This window comes from Haliotis rubra, unplaced genomic scaffold, assembly GCF_003918875.1.
Source record: "Haliotis rubra isolate DU_JTF1 unplaced genomic scaffold, ASM391887v1 Scf180, whole genome shotgun sequence".
Lineage (NCBI taxonomy): Eukaryota > Metazoa > Mollusca > Gastropoda > Lepetellida > Haliotidae > Haliotis > Haliotis rubra.
Window position 1 is genome coordinate 1245629 of NW_025765781.1, and position 18496 is coordinate 1264124.

The 18496-nt window shown below is 38.4% G+C and overlaps 2 protein-coding genes across 2 annotated transcripts; both read left to right on the forward strand.

Moving 5' to 3' along the window:
• The first annotated feature begins 1370 nt into the window (after window positions 1–1370).
• On the forward strand, window positions 1371–4562 carry LOC124273433. Its single transcript, XM_046708704.1, has 3 exons — window positions 1371–1679; window positions 3028–3069; window positions 3761–4562. Exons 1-3 carry the CDS (start codon window positions 1397–1399, stop codon window positions 4375–4377), a joined length of 942 nt encoding a protein of 313 aa, XP_046564660.1. The 5' UTR covers window positions 1371–1396; the 3' UTR covers window positions 4378–4562.
• Window positions 4563–11278: 6716 nt separating this feature from the next.
• On the forward strand, window positions 11279–18293 carry LOC124273407 (E3 ubiquitin-protein ligase TRIM71-like). The gene is made up of 4 exons (XM_046708665.1): window positions 11279–11375; window positions 12921–14102; window positions 14570–14620; window positions 15368–18293. The coding sequence occupies exons 2-4, from the start codon at window positions 12926–12928 to the stop codon at window positions 15988–15990; spliced, it is 1851 nt and encodes a 616-aa protein (XP_046564621.1). The 5' UTR covers window positions 11279–11375; window positions 12921–12925; the 3' UTR covers window positions 15991–18293.
• Window positions 18294–18496: the final 203 nt, after the last annotated feature.

Consider the following 18496-nt stretch of genomic DNA (forward strand, 5'->3'; position numbering starts at 1 on the left):
AGATATGGGTTATGTTATGATATGATATGATTGAGAAATATGAGGAGTTGAATCCTGAATGTCTTTCTGGTATAATCAAAGCATGTATACAATATGCCTACGTGTAAGCTACTTCAACCCACATGGGTGTCTAAATTCTTCTGCATTCGGTCACTGATCTAATAACAGGTTAATATTCACTGTGTGGGATTAGAAGTGGAGTCACAGATTTGTTAGGTTCTCCTTTAGCTGCAGCAGCTGACATTGTTTTACCATGAATTTCAAAATGGCCCAGAAGATGACGTTGATTGACCATTATGTACTCTAACCTGAGTGAATATATTCAGAGTCTATACCCAACCACAGATGTCTCAGTGTCCTGATGTCTTCTTGGATTAAGGAGCTTCTCTGTGTCTGATTCTAGAAGCTGATCATATAACACTTTATTGCACCCAACGCTTTTTGTCAAAGGAAATTCACTTCATTTCGCATAATCATGATCATTATGTCTTTTGCCAGACAAACATGTCGGATCTTGTCTCAGTGGCTACGACCAAGTATCGTCTAACAGAGTGTCTAATCTGTATAGAACACTTTGATGACTCTACACGAATCCCTTGTCGTATGCCATGCTGTAAACAGTCCATCTGTCAGCCGTGTCTAGAAGCTTACAGTGGAGGCACTAAAACCATACCTTGTCCTGTGTGCCAACACCAAGTTGACCTGACTGACGGAGTGCCCTCTCTGCCCAAAGACACTGTCATCCTGAAGACTCTGGACTACCTCAAGATCCAGAAAGGTCTTCATCTTCCATGTACAGACTGTCCTGACAAGGAAACAGCCGTAGCCCGGTGTGATCACTGTAGAACATTTTTGTGTTCCCTTTGCTTAAGTGCGCATAAAAGGAATACGTTATCAAAATCCCATATTATATATAATTTTGATCAAATGAAAGGGCGACCTGCGCAGAGCAACCGTCGTCTACATCGGTGCAGAGAACATCAACAGCCTCTTCAGTTCTACTGCCGCACCTGTGACAAGGTCGTCTGTGTGTCCTGCACTGTAGTAGAACACAAGGAAGAGAGAGGCCACAACGTTGTATCCGTGGATGAAGAACGCGAAACAAGGGTGAAATCAATAAATGACGTTTTACTCAAGATGGAGGAGAAGACGAAACGACTGACCGCAATGGAAGCAGATATTCAACAGAAGATAGAGAACATTACAATGTCAAAGAGAGTAGCAAGAGATGATATCAACGAAACCTTCGACAACCTGATGGAGTGTCTGCAGCAAAGGCGAAGAATAGTCTTGTCAAATATTGACGACAAATCAGCTAAGAATCTGAGTCAGGCAGACGGGGCACTGGATTCAACACGAGTTCTGCTCAAATAAGCTGAAATCTTCTATTGAATACATGAGGAATATGCTGAGCAAAGCTGACAAGATAGAAAATCTACAAGGAAAGGGATCAGTTGAGGCTTCTTTTGACTCCATGCTGAAAGAATCACCACATGAAATACCCTTTGACAGGACTGGAATCAGTTTTGTCCATGCCAATGTAAAACAGCTTCGTGGTGTTATCAAGGTGACAGGAATGGTCAGAACAGTCACGTTCACCCCAACAGAGAGACCGGAGTGCGTGCCCGATTCTGCAACATACAACGCCATCATTCTGGAACCAGCAGAAATGCCTTCAGGTAGGAATTATAAAAATACAGTATTTTATCACTGTCCGTCAACTTAACACGTGAAGAAACAGAAGGTTGCGCCGGATGGTCAGACTCGCGGGCTTCATTGATCCATATCGATGCTCATGTCAGACAAACTTATGGCACCAGAGATATACTACCCGATCCCACAGGCCCTCGTGTCTTTGCGAGGATTAAAGATTTTAATTATTTTTGTTAGATGACCCCAGACTCGAAATGCTACACAGTACAATACATTATGACAAGGCCGGACACTTCGGCATACCCTACCCGCTTGCTTTGCCGATCGCTACGCTACCATCGAATGCAATCGATTAAAATTTAATGTGAACATAGTCATGGATGATTGGCCTATCGAGCTCCACTCATGACACCTACCAATTCTTTATTGTTATTTCTGCAAGTCGATTGAAACCCGATTTTGACCCTCAACTAAACGATCTTGACACAAATGGATGACGATGTGTCCGCACAAAACGGGTGTGTGCTCAAAGCAAGCCCTCTGGTTGGTTGATCCTTGTTTAGGAGACATTTACAACTGATGCTTTCTTTTGAGAAGCCATTGCTCGAAAAATATTCTTACATTAAGCAGTCGATGAAAGAAAAAAACCGCGAATTTATAAAGAATTGCAGATTTGCAAGCGTTGACCAATCAGAGGGCTTGCTTCGACCACACACCCCGTTTTGTGCAGAGATATCGTCATCCATTTGTGTCAAGATCGTTTAGTTGAGAGTCAAAATCGGGTTTCAATCGACTTGCAGAAATAACAATAAAGAATTGGTAGGTTTCATGATAGGTGCTCGATAGGCCAATCATCCATGATTATGTTTACATTAAGTTTTAATCGATTGCATGTGATGGTAGCGTAGCGATCGTCAAAGCAGGCGGGTGGGGTATACCGAAGTGTCCGGCCTTGTCATAATGTATAGTACTGTGTAGCAATTGGAGTCGGAGGTCATCTCAAATGTTTTATTTTTTTTTTTAATCCTCGCAAAGACATCTTTAAAATCCTCATGTTTCAAAGACACGAGGCCAATGTGAAACTTCCAAGATTCTTCAAGAAATATTCAGTCATGACTTTTCAGAAAGTGAGATGAGTTTTCTAAGAATTAAACACTTTTTTCCGGCCTTGACAACGTCCTAGATATGTTCCTTCATCAAGTATTTCAAACTCTATTACAGCGGTTCCAAAATCGTTTGTCTTCGATTATGAGAAAATGTGATCGATTGCTTGGTCGTTTGGCCACTGCGACCAATCTTCGATTATTTCAATTAATCGGAACACCACTAGTACATATACATGGGGAATACATACTGATTAATGTCTTATTTCAGTGACGGAGATGGACCGGATGGTGTCTGACGAGGAGATAACATGTAAGATATGTGTCCTTAACTCAGGGATGCAACAAAATATCATTATTGGTTTAGCTTTTGTCAGTTGTGTTTGAGATATTTCCAGATATCGAGATGTTAAAATCTACCAGTTACATGCATGGTGGTCTTTGTGTTGCCAATGTTCCATCCAGGCCATCATTGGTGATATGTAACATAATTGCTATTGTTATTGTCATGTTATTTCATAATGTTTTCTGCAGTTCCTATATATGTCAGTGGTAACAGGATATTTCTGATCTACATCGTTGATATAGTAATATTATGAGTGCCAAACGTTAAGTATTCTCCAGCAAGAGTGAGTTAGTGAGTATTGCTATACGCTGCTGTTACTACATTACAGACCCGTGAAGGTCCGGGTTAGAATATTGATCTTCAGTAACCCATGCTTGTCGTAAGAGGCGACTAACGGGATCGGGTGGTCAGGCTCGCTGACTTGGTTGACACATGTCATCGGTTCCCAATTGCGCAGATCGATGCTCATGCTGTTGATCACTGTATTGTCTGGTCCAGACTCGATTATTTACCGACCGCCACCAGATAGCTGGAATATTGCTGAGTGCGGCGTAAAACTAAACTCACTCACTCACTCACTATATTACAGGGACATAACGGCGGGGTATACATCAACAAGATGTGATGGTAATTTTTGACGTATATTTTGTTCCACCAGACCCGACTCTGGAATGGGACTCAAGCACTGCTGACAAGTGTCTTGACGTATCTGAATGTGTCATCACAAACATCACCCCAGCCGTCCTTTCACCAAATTCTGGATGTCGGATTCTAAATTGTGGATTATGTCTGGCGTCCAGACCTTTGGTGGTCCGTCGCGGTCAGCGTTGCATGTTCCGAGTAAAGTTTTCGTTCTCTATGAAGAAGTTTGTAGGAAGTGATAAACTCGTACAAGAGATAGCCCTGACACCCTTCCCCGTAGAAGCTTCCCGGAGTCAACTGATCGGACTGAGTGTAAATGTTTCTACATGTTCAAACCACAAAGAGAAACTGTGTCTCCGGGTTGACTACAATAGATACTTCCTCACTGATATCCCAATCACTCCGATCAGAGTTGGACGGTCGTATGACCTGCAGTTGGATTTTCTGCTTGATGGAGCTGATGATAGAATGTTTGTTATTGATGCTGTTGATAAATGTGTGTACACCACTGTTAGAGATGTAGAATTCGACAGACCAATTTGGGTCATGACGTGTCTTGGACTTCCCACAACAGCAGATGTAATTGGAGAACTCATCACAGGCCACAGCATCACAGATACCTTCACCTTGTAGGGTCGGTGGAGTAGCCTTGTGGTTAGAGTGTTTGCTCGTCACGCTGAAGGTTCGGGTTCGATTCCCCACATGGGTACAATATGTGAAGCCCTTTTCTGGTGTCCCCTGTCGTGATATTACTGGAATATTGCTTAAAGCGGCGTAAAACGACAACTCATTGACTCCTAATCGACACATTGTGTTTTTGTGCATTGTGCACCAAAAATTCATAGCACCAATTTTAAAAACAAACAATTTGTCACACAGATTACGTACCTATAATTTATAATACAGGTCAATTCCTTAGTACTGACGACTGACACCTTGAAAGTATACTAACGGAAACAGTAAACATAAAATAGCATAAAATATAAATTATTTGAAAAGTTAAAAGTAAAAATAACCCTAATGAAACATGTAGCAAAGACCTTTGCATGCAATTTGATGTCACGTATCGCGCGTGGCACGTGAACTTTGTGCACAATTAACTTACTCACTTTTTGCAACCTATTTGACACCTGAAGTTCACACACCTGATTGAAAATTGCAAAACGGTTGATTATTTTCTAGCCCCTACCAACCTAAACTGCGCGTACTTCATGCCAAGGCTTACAGAAAATCAGCGTCTCCGCGCCGTGGATATGCTGGAGACTGGAATGGCAAGAAATTTTGGTGTCCATCGAAACACGATCATGAACGTTTTTTCAACATAATGGGAGCAAGAGAGATTTGCCTCGGACCGGCCGTCCACCCGTGACGTCATATCAGCAAGATAACCACATTCGGCTGACCCATGTAAGGAATCGATTCCAGACTGCCACTCGGACCATTCTGGCTTACGTCTCATGAGTACCAGGACCAGTTTTAGTCCATCTTCACCGACAGGAATCACCAACATCAGGAACATAGACGTTTTATTAAGACTTGAACCAGCTGCTTCCTCGTCTTGACATTGAATACAGATATGTACCTGGGCATGTTAAGCAGCGTGAGAACTTTTCATTTGATTACAATGTATTAAAGTACTACCTATTTTTACAAAAGTTTTATTATTACAACATGAAAATGATTTTACAAGTTTATAAACACTAGGGTTTTGATAATATTATTTATATATAATATGTGCGTTCTTCAATATATACCGCAGTGATGTTGCTAGAATATTGCTAAAAGCGGCGTAAAACCAAACTCATTAAGATAAAATGCTATTTGTCTTCTATAAGATTAAGATTTAAAGATAAACAATGGACACATATTCTTTCTCCCCTTGGTACAAAGAGAATCTCACCCAAGTGTCTTCTGATATCAATTATATCAACACAAGTTGATAAAGTTACAAATATCCGAGGCTTGCCGAGGATATTTCAACTTTTATTAACGAGTGTTGATATATTTGATATCAGAAGACACGAGGGTGAGATTCTATTTATCATCCACAATCACTCTTCATTAGTTTTCAATGAAAAATGTACATCTCTGAACACGGTACTGACATTATGCTTGCAGTGAAGCGATCTCATAGCATTGTGACATCATCAAGTTCATGACATCATAGCATTGTCAGGGCATTGTACAAAATCTACTGTCAAAACGATATCTCCTAGGACATATCGTTTGATCTCACACAAGCAATATCTCCTGTGGAACACAGTTTTGGATGATAAATTATGGTATCTTTCAACTTCAATTTGTAATTTATGTGACGATGTTCTAAAAGTTGTGACAAGTTTTCTAATGGGGTTATTTATGATATTTAAGTACATTTCATGTCCAGATTGTAGCTTAATATGTTTATAAAGGAACAGCTTTGCATTATTACATATATCGTCATGCCATTTCTGAAAGAAAATACCAATCAGTCTTTGCTTAAAGGTAACAAGAAATGCATTATGATTAACACACCAGGGGTCTTTCCAAACAGAACCAAACCCATTTTTGTACAATAGAATCTTCACGTTGTTTGCCCAGGAAAGGTTCTCCTTTGAAGAAAGCATTAAAGATGTATCATACATTGTACGTAGTACACAGTTATTTGTTGTTAACAATATTTGATGATGCGAACGTATGTGTTTATGGTGAGGGGATATCTCCCCAAATTCCGATATACGCACACAGAGCTTGTGTCCTGGTTTACCTGCAATAACCGTTTGCAACATTTTAGATGAATTCTCTCCATATCTGCAGTTTTTTTTGTTTTTTAAAAATCTTTTTATTTGTTCCCATAATTGAGTACAAGCATATAAAGTAAAGCAATAAATGCATAAATACATGATCAAAGTTCATTGGGTTCAACAAAAATGTTAGGTCAACTGATAGCATAGAGAGAATATACTCCAGTAAAATTATTCCCCTTTGATTAAAGATTACGTCAGAAATTAAATATTGAGAATAAAGGAAACCATTTGTCCGAAAATTAATCAGATTTATTGTTCCTTCTGGATATGAAATTTTCAACCAAATGAATGTCTTTCAAAAATTTTTAAAAATGATTAACTTTTGGAAATACATGTATTTTCTTCAAAGTGCAAGTATATATATATTTTTTAGCAGATAAGATTATATGATTTAGTAATGGCTTATTACCCAAAATTCCAAACCAAACCAACGTCTTCGTTATTTCAAATTTCTGTATATTTTGGATTATCCAGTTTTCAAGTTCCTTCCAGATATCTGTACAGCTGGTGAATCCCCGTATCTCGCTTCCATAATTCATGGTTGATACCACGAATGCATCAAATAATTCACACTGGGTTTTGGGTGAAATATGATTTCCTTATATTTTTCAAAGGCACATTTGGACATTTCAAACCCTTTCCTGTTAAGGTTTGTTTGGTCATGCTGAGAAAACCTTTATATTTAAAAATGTTCCTAAGACAGTTGAACTGATCTACTACTTCAAGTTCATGGTCTCCATATCTCCATTCTTCATTTGATTTGGGCTTCCCACCATTTCTTTTTCTTGTTTTCATTGATTTGATGTCCCCACTGGATACGATAATGTCAGTTGTAATCCCTCAGGTGTCTCGACAGCAGGACCATGTCACCAGCGATTAGAATTAAAAAAGATGTTTATATATTCCAATGGAAGATAGCTGTCTATATTTTCTTGAAGAGTAGTTCCAAGTCCTCTATGTATAATGAAAATAGTATCACGACATTGCTTCTCCCTGTGTGATGCCTATGTTACTGAGTGAGTGAGTGAGTTAAGATTTACATCAGCAATATTTCAGCCATATCGTGACTAAAACAAGTTTTAAATTCACCAGAAATATATAATATATAAATTATAATGTTACCGAGAAAGTATTCATTGTGCTTCACCCTGGATTTAACGTTTTGGTACATTGTCTTTATAACTGACCATAATTTCCCTGTTATGCCTAGAGTTAGTGAGTGAGTGAGTTAATATTTATGGTCACATCGGCATAACGTGACTTAAAAAGTTATAAGTTGATAATAAATGGAATTACACAACAAAAACCTGTCGACGAAGGACAGTAAAATAACTAGATTATCACAGATAGAAACGTAAAACCAGTAATTAAATCTAAAACATTTTAACTATAGAGGACAACAAATATATAGCAGGCTATATATTGAAAACAACTGAAGGTACATCACCATACTAGGGACCATGGGGACTTACAGTACATTTGCTTCCTGCACGGAACCTGGCTGGATTGACACCAACCTTCCAGCTGTTAACAATTTAGACAAATCTAGCCATACATTATAAGCACACATATTCTGCGATTAAAAAGGGTGAATAAATAATAATAAATTGTGTTTTCGGACTTACGTACCCTCTCAGGGGGACAATAATTTTACAGTACTTAAACCCCCTTTGATGATACAGCCCCTAACAATCTCAGCTGATAATCGAAACTACCAATCATAAAGAAAACATTTATCTATTTACAAATCATATGTCAAAATTTATGCAACAATTCTATTTTTTTTAAAACCAATAATTAAATTAAAATTAACAGAAGTAAAAAGATCCTTAACAGTTTTACATAGAATTTCAGTACAACCAGAAATTATTGAGAATTTAAGATTGTAATTTTAAAACAAAATTCACTCATTACTCACGTATTTAAAGTGAATATTAGCAGAACATAACTCCAGATTCAAAGACAGGTGAACAGTTAGTATTTTGTCAAGTCACCATGGGCAGCAATGAAGGCTTCAATGCGGCGGGGCATACTACTGATCAAAGAAGTTAGAAAGTCGTGGTCCATGCTGTCCCAATATCGGACCACCTCTTCTTTCATTTCAGCAATATTTGTCAGATATTTCTTATTGACACTTTCCTTCATAAGTCCCCAAACATTTTCTATTGGATTTAGGTCAGGGCTATAGCTTGGCCAATCTAATAATGTCATATTTTGGGTCCGAAACCAGGCCTGTGAATGCTTTGAACGATGTGTTGGGTCGTTGTCCTGCTGTCCAAACATTTCCATAGAACACGTGAGCAGATGGAAGTAAATGTCAATCGAGAATATCTGTGTACCGCTCACTGTTCACATTCCCTTCAAATACACAGAGGGGCGTTGCCCCTAACACAGATATGCCACCCCACACGTTAAATTTCGGACCGTACTTTGGGCGCTGATACAAAGGTTTTTCAGTTTGTTTGGTCCAGAATTTCAGTGTATTAGGAAACAGCCACACAGAACTTTCATCTGAGAAAATCACATTGTCCCAGTTAAAATTTCTATACTGTAAGCACCAGTTCAACCTTCGCTCCTTTTGTTCAGGTTTCATGATCGGTGATGGAATTCCTCGACTTTTCTGCCAACCCATTGCATGCACCTCACTTCTAATTGTCTCCTTACAGACAGCCACAGTTCCTCTATCAATCACATCCAGCCTTAAGTTTTCTAAACTCCATCGTTTGTTTTTAGAAACAAGAATACCAAACCGCCTCCTGTCACCGACAGTCAATTTTCTGGGCCTACCTGCGCCTCCCTGGTGCTCAATGCCATATCCATTTGCAATATCTTTCAAAACACGATAAACAGTGGACAAAGGGATGCCTGTTCTACTTGAAATCACTTTAGCTGATCTGATGTCCTTGTTATAATACTCTAAAATCAACTTCCTCTTCTCTAAATCATCCATACCGAGGATCACTGAAAATGTCGTCTGCTGGCAAGTAAACAAAGGGCGATAACTCTTCACAAACTAATGAAAAAGGATTAACGGAGTTGTCTCTCTTGAATGAAACCAAGCACTTGATAGCTGGTCAAGGTTGTTTATACTGGAAATCCAATTAAACATATTCCTAAAATTCTCAATAATTTCTGGTCATACTATACTTATCCCTTGAGATGGAAAAATCAATACAGTCAAGCAGGACATACTTGGCCGTGATTCCCTCATCACAAGGGGTACAAAACGGAGGATCCTCACATCTTAACAGGTATTCGTGAGTATATCTAGTATGGCCAATATGTTATGCCTAGATGGTTTAGCTTATATAACAGGCAGTCTCTGTCTATCATGTCACATGCCTTGGACAAGTCAACGAAGAAACCGTATAATCTTTGTTTCTCATTCAAATATTTAGATACTATGTTTTTTTGCACATAAATAGCATCTGTTTGTCGAATGTCCAGATTTATATGCAAATTGCGCATGAGATATGATATTATGATTTACTGCCCAAGAGTTAAGTCTGCATGTCAATACTGATTTGTGGGTCTTGGAAAAAAACCTGTTGGGTGTTATGCCTCGAAAATGGTTAGGGTCTTTATCATCCCCTTTCTTGATTATTCCTTAACTCCAGCTTTCTGGGAATGTTCCACTGTTAAAGATTTTATTGAGTGGAGCTGTAATAATCGGACACTGGAGATCTGCTGCTGATTTGGAATATTCGTTCAATATACAGTCTGTTTGGTGGCGTTTGCGTTATGGTATGGGGAAGCATCACATCTCGTGACACAACTTACCATTGTCAATGGCAATCTGACAGGTCTGCGATACAGGGATGAAATCATTGGGCCTCATGTGCAGCCGTTTATTCAAGGACGGAGGCATGACTTCCGGCTTTAGCAAGATAATACCCGCCCACATGTCGCTCTTGTGACAGATTTGCTAAGACAGCAGAACATTCTGGTACTCTCCTCTCCGGTATTTTCCTGTTTCTCCGGTCCTGTCCCCTGTCGACCACGATAGGGATGAAATGGAGCGACGTTTACGTCATGCCCAGAATCAGCCATTGACATTAGCTGAATTGGAGCAAGCGTTGGTTCAGGCAAGGAACAATTTTCCCTAAGCTTTCTTCATTCCCTTTGTGTCGCCTATGTGTCGTCGTTGTCAAGCCTGCATCAACACCAGTGGTGGACACATACGATACCGAATTTGTGAAGTGACTTTTGACACCAGATCGCTACAAGGGCGTGTCACGATGCCTCGTGTCAAATCATACAGGTTTCGATACTGTCCTGTCAACAGTTACACAGTGATTAAGGAAAACACCACAAATCACGTTATTAACTGTTAACTGTTACTGCATTACCAACTGGCATAAAATCAAATAATACACATTTACCTTATTCCCATAGTATATAATCTTGATCTAACAACGTTTCGGCCAGTATATGATTCCTCGAAGGAAATTAAAAACATGCTCGATTATTCTTCAAAAGTATTGAAATGAAGACACAAACAACACAAGTGACTGAGATTAACCACTCAATCTACATTATTCGCAAACGACCAGACGTAGAGTCTGTGATATGTCCTTAGCAAACGCTGATATTTAGACGTTACACATGTGTAAGGTGTGTGTCATTGATAATAGATAATTTAGCCTTAGTTATTTTTATGAGTACTCATGGGCACAGTTATCAAGATGATATCAATGCACTTTGTGCTTCCACACCACATCACATGTTAGTGTTTTAGAACCTTTGATCTGTGCAGCCCACATCTCTAGTCATCTCGTCAGACTTCTGGGTGGTGTCTGTGCCTGTCTGCCATGGTATTTCACTAACGATTACTATTACAAACAGGTAGGTCCGCAACGATCAAAACGTTAGTATTTGTTACCAGTTACTATAAAATTCAACTCAATTCTTTTATTACAGAGGTGTAGGCCATCGGCCCATAACTACACAGGTTGCATTGTGCATGGCAAAACATGGTGTGTACAGTATAATTGATAATTTTAACATCTTAGATGCATTGCATAATAGATACAGTGAGTGAGTTTACAATCTGATGATGACATTAGGAGTTTGACTTTGGCTTTACTTGGATTGATACAATAGGTTTTAGGGAAATGGTTCAAACGGAGCTGTTTGAATTTGGAACACACGATGAGAAGATGGCATCCATCCTCATCGCACTGTAAACATAATTTATCATTTCTATCTATATTATAATACCTTCCAGTTTCAATACGTAACTGATGTGAAAAACATCTAAACTGAGCGAGTGCAACTCTAACTTTTTAATGTTAATTACATTTAAATACAATTCCCTGGACAATGATATTTGGAAGTAAGAAAACAACATATATTTGCTGCCATTTTGAAGCGAACTATACCAATTCTGTTCATGAATACATTTAAGCCGACTCACAAATTCAGATAAAAACGAGGTCGGAGAATTGACAGATTGCTGTTCCAAACAAAACCAAAACCAAAACAGTACAGCAGAATCTCGACACTTCGACGCCCAATTAACTTTATTAGATCTAAAGCTATAAACATCATGTGATAACAGTTTTTGGGATGAGGAGAATCAGACGTACTTAATAATTTTATTTTATATTATTGTACTTTATTATTCCCTTTTATGTGCTAGGATATATAGGGGATACCGCCCACATTCACCACGAGCTATATTATTAGGTGTAGAGATCTTAACGCCTATAAACCGTTCGGAAGCCAATGTGTGCACAGATTCAGTGTAATCATTTTATTACTATAAAATTAGGATTTTTGTCATTCGTTTGACACTTTGAAATATGACCTTTATAATTAAGATTGATATTCAGTAAACCTCTATGTTTGACATATTTATATTTATGTTCATCTCAGGCAAGATAGATCGGGTGAAGCATAGTCGTTTCAGCAAAACCATATTTTCGTCACATATTGAAAACATACTTGTTTCATTGATTCGATACCATAGTCTCAGGTACAACTCTATATATACAATCGATATCATGTTTTCAGTAACGTATCATTAGAATGCGTGCTTCGATGGAGTGAAGATAATACAAAATACCAGTAGCCGATTACAGTGCAGTGATAACGAAATTATACATGAGGTTCTATTCCTGCGGGGGCGGTGGGTAGCCAAGTGGTTAAAGCGTTCGCTCGTCACGCCGAAGGCCCGGGTTCGATTCCCCACATGGGTACAATTTGTGAAGCCCATTTCTGGTGTCCCCCGCCGTGATATTGCTGGAATATTGCTAAAAACGGCGTAAAACCATACTCAGTCAGTCAGTCAGTCTATTCCTGCGCTGTTATGCAAAGCAAAGCACCGTTATTACTTTCACTTTCATCTAGTGGTTGTAAGAATTGAAATCAGTTTGCATTTTTTCGCAGGAACTATGTCTGATTCCATCTCAGCTTCAAACATCCAAAGTTATCTGACTGAATGTCCAGTATGTTCTGAACAATTTGATGATGCTGCTCGCCTTCCTCGCCGTATGTCCTGCTGCGTACAGTGTGTATGTCAGCCATGTCTTCAGCAGATCTTCAATGAAGAAGACAAAACCTTGCTCTGCCCTGTGAGTCATCACAAGCACGTACTTCATCATGGAATTACCTCTCTTCCGACTGAATCCATCACATCAAAGATTCTGGACTACCAGAAAATACAAACTGATGAGCGGGTGGCATGTACAGATTGCCCAAACAACAACGAGGCTATAGCGAGTTGTGAAGAATGCTGTGCATTTTTATGCAAAGATTGCAAGATAACCCATGACCAACACAGATTGTCACGACATCACAGAACTAAAACATTCGATGAAATTAAAAGTCAGCCAATCCACACGTTGAAACGGCTCCATGAGTGCAGTGTTCACCCACAGCGGCAGGAGTTTTTCTGCAATACTTGTGAGCAGATAATATGCGTGTCCTGTACTGTGGAGGAACATCGTGAAGGAATGGGACACACGTTTGTGTCTGTGGATAAAGCACACAATGAAAAGTCAACACAAATTGACAACATGCTAAATCAACTTGACGAGAAGGCTGTAGAACTGACTCAAACAGAACAAGATTTGTTGCACAAAGTCGACAACATGCACGTCTCAGCAGAGGCAGCCAAACAGGACATCAACCGATGCTTTGAAAAGATGTTTGAAGAGTTACAACAAAGGAAAGCAACCCTCCTAATGGAGGTTGAGGAGAGATCCGGCACCGACGTGAAGCTAACAGAGGACTTCCTCCAGTCAACAAGGAAGTTGCTGGCGAAAGTGAGATCCTCTACAGATTACATCAGACAGATGAGAAGCATTGCTGATAACGTCGAAGATCTTCTTCTGATTGTTTCATCTACAGCCTCATTGAATGGCATTTTAACGGAGGTACCAAAGAAAGTGGAGTTTGAAAGCAGGGGCACAACCTTTGTCCCAGCCAACCTGAATCATCTTGAATCCACTATTAAGATGGCTGGCATGGTTAGGTCTGTCACATTCACGTCTGCACAGAAGCCAAAATATGTACCAGAAAAGACAGCCTACAACACAATCACTCTGGAGCCAGCTGAGGTACCAAAAGGTTGGTTTCAGCAAATAATGTAACGTCGTTTGTGAACGTATGTCAAATCCTTTCTTCACAATTGGAGGAGGCATGTTTCTATCTATATAATCTATATAACGGGAATATGTAAAATGACGATGGCAAATGTCATTTTTATTAATATGTCATGTAGTTTTAATCTTCTCTTCAAGCAATCATATATTGATTGGGACGAATAGTACCCATGTCATTCATAGTGTTGACGTATAAACATAGCTAGATTGAAACCGTTTATCCCAATAACATTAGCAGATCCCATATCACAGTACCTGAACTCGAAAATGCCTGGGCCTTAACCACTTGATCCAATTCTGTCCCAGATTCCTCATTAGTTATTTTAAAATAGTGAATACCATGTAATCCAGCTTTCAAACGAGGCCTCAGCAATATGAATGGTACAAAAAACGTTAATTTGTTATCTTCACTCAGCCAGTCTCTCATTTCAGTGATGGATACGGACATGGGTCTATCAAAGGTGGAAAATAAGCCTATAATGTGTAAGTGTACTCTGCTTCTATTAAACGTATCCTGTCGACATAAAGCTTGATCATGAGTCTAATTTTGGTAACAACTTCTATATTACATATGCTAACTGATTATTTCATCATACATACTTTCTATCCATTATATATGATTTTTCGTATTCACAGCCATCTTCTTTTAGTCACATAGAAATCTTTGATGCACAGACATCTTTGATGCACATAGAAATCTTTGATGCACATAGACATCTTTGATGCACATAATAATCTTGTGTGTGATCTGACAGTTGGACAATGCATCCAAAAATATTAAGAATTCACACCTTGACCTCTTTTCGAAAGTGGTGTCAACATTAATCCGACTTTGTAAGCTGTGATTTAGAAAATGTGACACATTTGTTGCTGTTTTCAACATAGTGATATTATGGACGCTGTTTGTACAAACTGTCCTTTAGGAGAAAAAAAGAACGAATATCATGTCTTGTTAATAAGTGAAAAATGTTCTAAGTTAAGGTATAAATTTCTCCCTATTGTGCAGAATAGGTTTAAACACCACCAGCTAATGACAAATCTTTTAAACTTTGATAATCCAGATCTGATCCATGCTGTTGCAGTATTTGTAAAACCCTGTAGAAATGTGTAAACAGTCATCAACTATCACTATGTACTGTCATGTGGCAAATATTAATTTGTTAACTACTTTTGTACCAGGGGCCTTGAGCCTGAAGTGCTGAAAATAAACTGTCTGTTTGTTTTCAACAGGTACACATCTGGAGTGGGACACGAGTCTTGCCAATCGTGATGTGACTGTAGAAGGAGCTGCAGTGTCTAACGTCAAGCCGGATGTCCCGCCCCATGACACCGGATGTAGAATGCAGTCGCCGAGATGCGTCATAACTTCAAAACCGCTGACATTGAAGACTGGCCGGATTGATATGTTCCAAGTGAAGTGTCGCTTCACTCTGAAACAGAAGGTTGAGAAGAATACAATGCTATTTGAAACGGCCCTTACCCCCTCCCCGTTGGACTCCCAATGGAATCAGCTATTTGGGTTGAGTGTAAGTGTTGTAACATGCCCTAACCACAAGCAGACGCTGTGTGTCTGGGTGAGGTACGGGAAGCTTGTCACTGACCTGCCACTGTTTAAGAATGAAGCTGGCATGGCCAGTGAGTTGCACTGGAATTTTCTCCTTGATGGTAACAAACATAAAATACATGTCAGTAATGTTTGTGATGGGAACACTTTTAGCACCGTGTCTGATGTTGTACACAACACCCCATTGTGGGTCATGATGTACGTTTCTCTACCATCTACATCAGAGATGACTGGGGAACTGATATCAGGCCACAACATTAACAGCAACTTTTACATGCATGGAGTGTGAGTTAACATTTGTTGCCACGATTCGTCATCCACGTAGAGATGAATAACACATAGTCTTATTCCTTGCACACTAGAAAAGCAAAGGTAGAGATTTAAATAAATAGATAAATATGATGACAACAATATGAAAATGAGAAACTGCCATGTCATGAAATAAACAATTAAACACATGATCGTTTCATGAAATAACAACTTTTCACGATTAGGTATAACATATGCATACATAGTTCATATATAGTATATAGAGCCAGTTGCGTAGATCGGTGCTCATGATGTTGATCACTGCATTGTCTGGCCCAGACTCGATTATTTACAGACCGGCGCCATATTGCTGGAAAATTGCTGAATGCTGCGTTAAACAACAAACAAACAAACAATCATGTATAAAAAATATTCAAACACTTTTTGTCTAATAGACTCATGTAAAGTGTGAATTTTTAACACCATAATATCTACTTAAATTGAAGAAGTGATTTTCTAACATTTGAAGGTGACATGAAAAGGACGCACACTTATTGTACTAAACACAGGTATATACACGTCAGTGAAAGTTTTTGTCTTCGTTGCTGGAACGTGTTTGCCTACAAACACATGCAGTAAAAATATTGTTTTTATTATGGTTTCAGTTCTTATTTCAGAATCTGCTCAGTGCCCCCCAGGGTTACATGGTTCACCCATTGTAATACCCATGATATAGGAGTGTGATTCAACGACAAGAGGCACATACTATCTTGTGAAATAGAAATAGAAATACAGTATCGAATACGAGTCGTATCACACTCATATGTTCAGGATACGAATCGTATCACACCCATATAATCGGGATACGAATCGTATCACGCTCATATTATCGGAATACGAATCGTATCACGCTCATATTTTCCGGATACGAATCTTATCACATGCATATTATCAGCTTGTGTTAGAACTTTAAATGGTTTGTCTAAATGTTTTTCTTGTAATATTGGTACCCGTCAGGGTTGTGTTTTAAGCCCGCAATTATTTATTATCTTCATTAACAAGTTATGTACTTTAATGGAACTGGAGGTTAGTTCAGGTGTAACGGTTTCATCAGATTTTAATAATGTATGTTCACTTATGTTTGCTGATGATTTTTACAGAACTGCCTGATTCATGTAACCAGTTACAGAAAAAGATTAGTGTTCTTTAGAAGTTTTGCAAATTCACTGGTATGTCAGTTAATCTTAAAAAGACTAAGATTCTTGATTTTTAGAAATTGTAGGCCTCTAAAAAGATCATGAAAAATTGTATCTATGACGATAAACAAATTGAATCTGTACCTTTTTATAATATGTAGGACTTGTTTTTACGGCAAAACTTGCCCAGACATGTCTTGTTTCTCAGGCCAATAAGGCATTATTTTCCAGAGAAAAATGGGTAGTGTCAAATTGTTTAAAATATTTGACTCTATTGTAAACTCATAGAGTCTGGGCAAATTATATTTTGTAAGTATTTTTTAAAAGCTGGTGGATCTACTTGTAATAATGTGGCACTTGGTGAATGTGGTAGACTTCCTTTACAAATTGTATATATGACTAAAGGTATCAAATAGTGGTGTAATTTATTCTACTTACCCCCAAATAGACTCCCAAAACACTGTTGTGAAATGCTGAAATGATAAGATGATGTTGGACGTGTAACTTGGGCAACTTATGTTAAAAATATTGTATTTACTTATGGTTTTGGCAATGCATGGGTCAGTCAGGATATTGGAAATGTTAAGTATTTTATGTTTCTTTTTAAACAAAGACTGACCGATAATTTAAAGCAATCCTGGTATACTTGCATTCAAAATTCACACAAAACTATTTATTATTGTCAGTATAAAACCCCATTAGATGTAGAAAATTACTTAAATTGTAATATTTGTTTCAATTTCACATATGCCCTTTTAAAATTCAGATGTGGAAAATTTAACTTTTCAATAGAGGCTGGGAGATATGAAAATATTGCTTCTAATGAAAGATTTTGTTTATTATGCAAATCAAAAGATGAGGGGCATATTTCGTATATCTGTGAATGTTTTTCTGATGTTCGAGATAAATATAGTGTGAAACATTTTAGTCAACCTTCTACAATAAACAACTTTATAAATATTATGCAATCTAACAATGTTGATGTAATTAAGAATGTTAGTCTATTTTTATATTATGTACAAATTAGAATTAAGAGCAGGACACATTTATAAATACACGTGCACCATTCATTTGATCTGTGACCATTTGTGCATTTGTCTGTATTATGGTGCAGTGGACTTTTACTGAATAAAACTGTCTGTCTGTCTGTCTTTATGGATCGAATACGAATCGTATCACACTCGCATCGTATCGCGGCCTCGCTGGGATATAGTGTCCGACTAAGCTTGGTGACATCGTATGCCAATTGTTTAGATCGATGGTCATGATGTCAATGACCGGATTTTCTGGTTCATGCTCGGTTATTTACAGACCGCCGCCATATAGCACAAATATTCAGTTGCAGTGTTT

Coding starts and splice junctions, on each gene's coding strand:
- LOC124273433 (XM_046708704.1), top strand. CDS start 1,397: ATGAGGAATATGCTGAGCAAAGCTGACAAGATAGAAAATCTACAAGGA. Junction 1,680..3,027: donor ACCAGCAGAAATGCCTTCAG/GTAGGAATTATA, acceptor GTCTTATTTCAG/TGACGGAGATGGACCGGATG. Junction 3,070..3,760: donor GTCTGACGAGGAGATAACAT/GTAAGATATGTG, acceptor TTGTTCCACCAG/ACCCGACTCTGGAATGGGAC.
- LOC124273407 (XM_046708665.1), top strand. CDS start 12,926: ATGTCTGATTCCATCTCAGCTTCAAACATCCAAAGTTATCTGACTGAA. Junction 14,103..14,569: donor GCCAGCTGAGGTACCAAAAG/GTTGGTTTCAGC, acceptor CTCTCATTTCAG/TGATGGATACGGACATGGGT. Junction 14,621..15,367: donor GGAAAATAAGCCTATAATGT/GTAAGTGTACTC, acceptor TGTTTTCAACAG/GTACACATCTGGAGTGGGAC.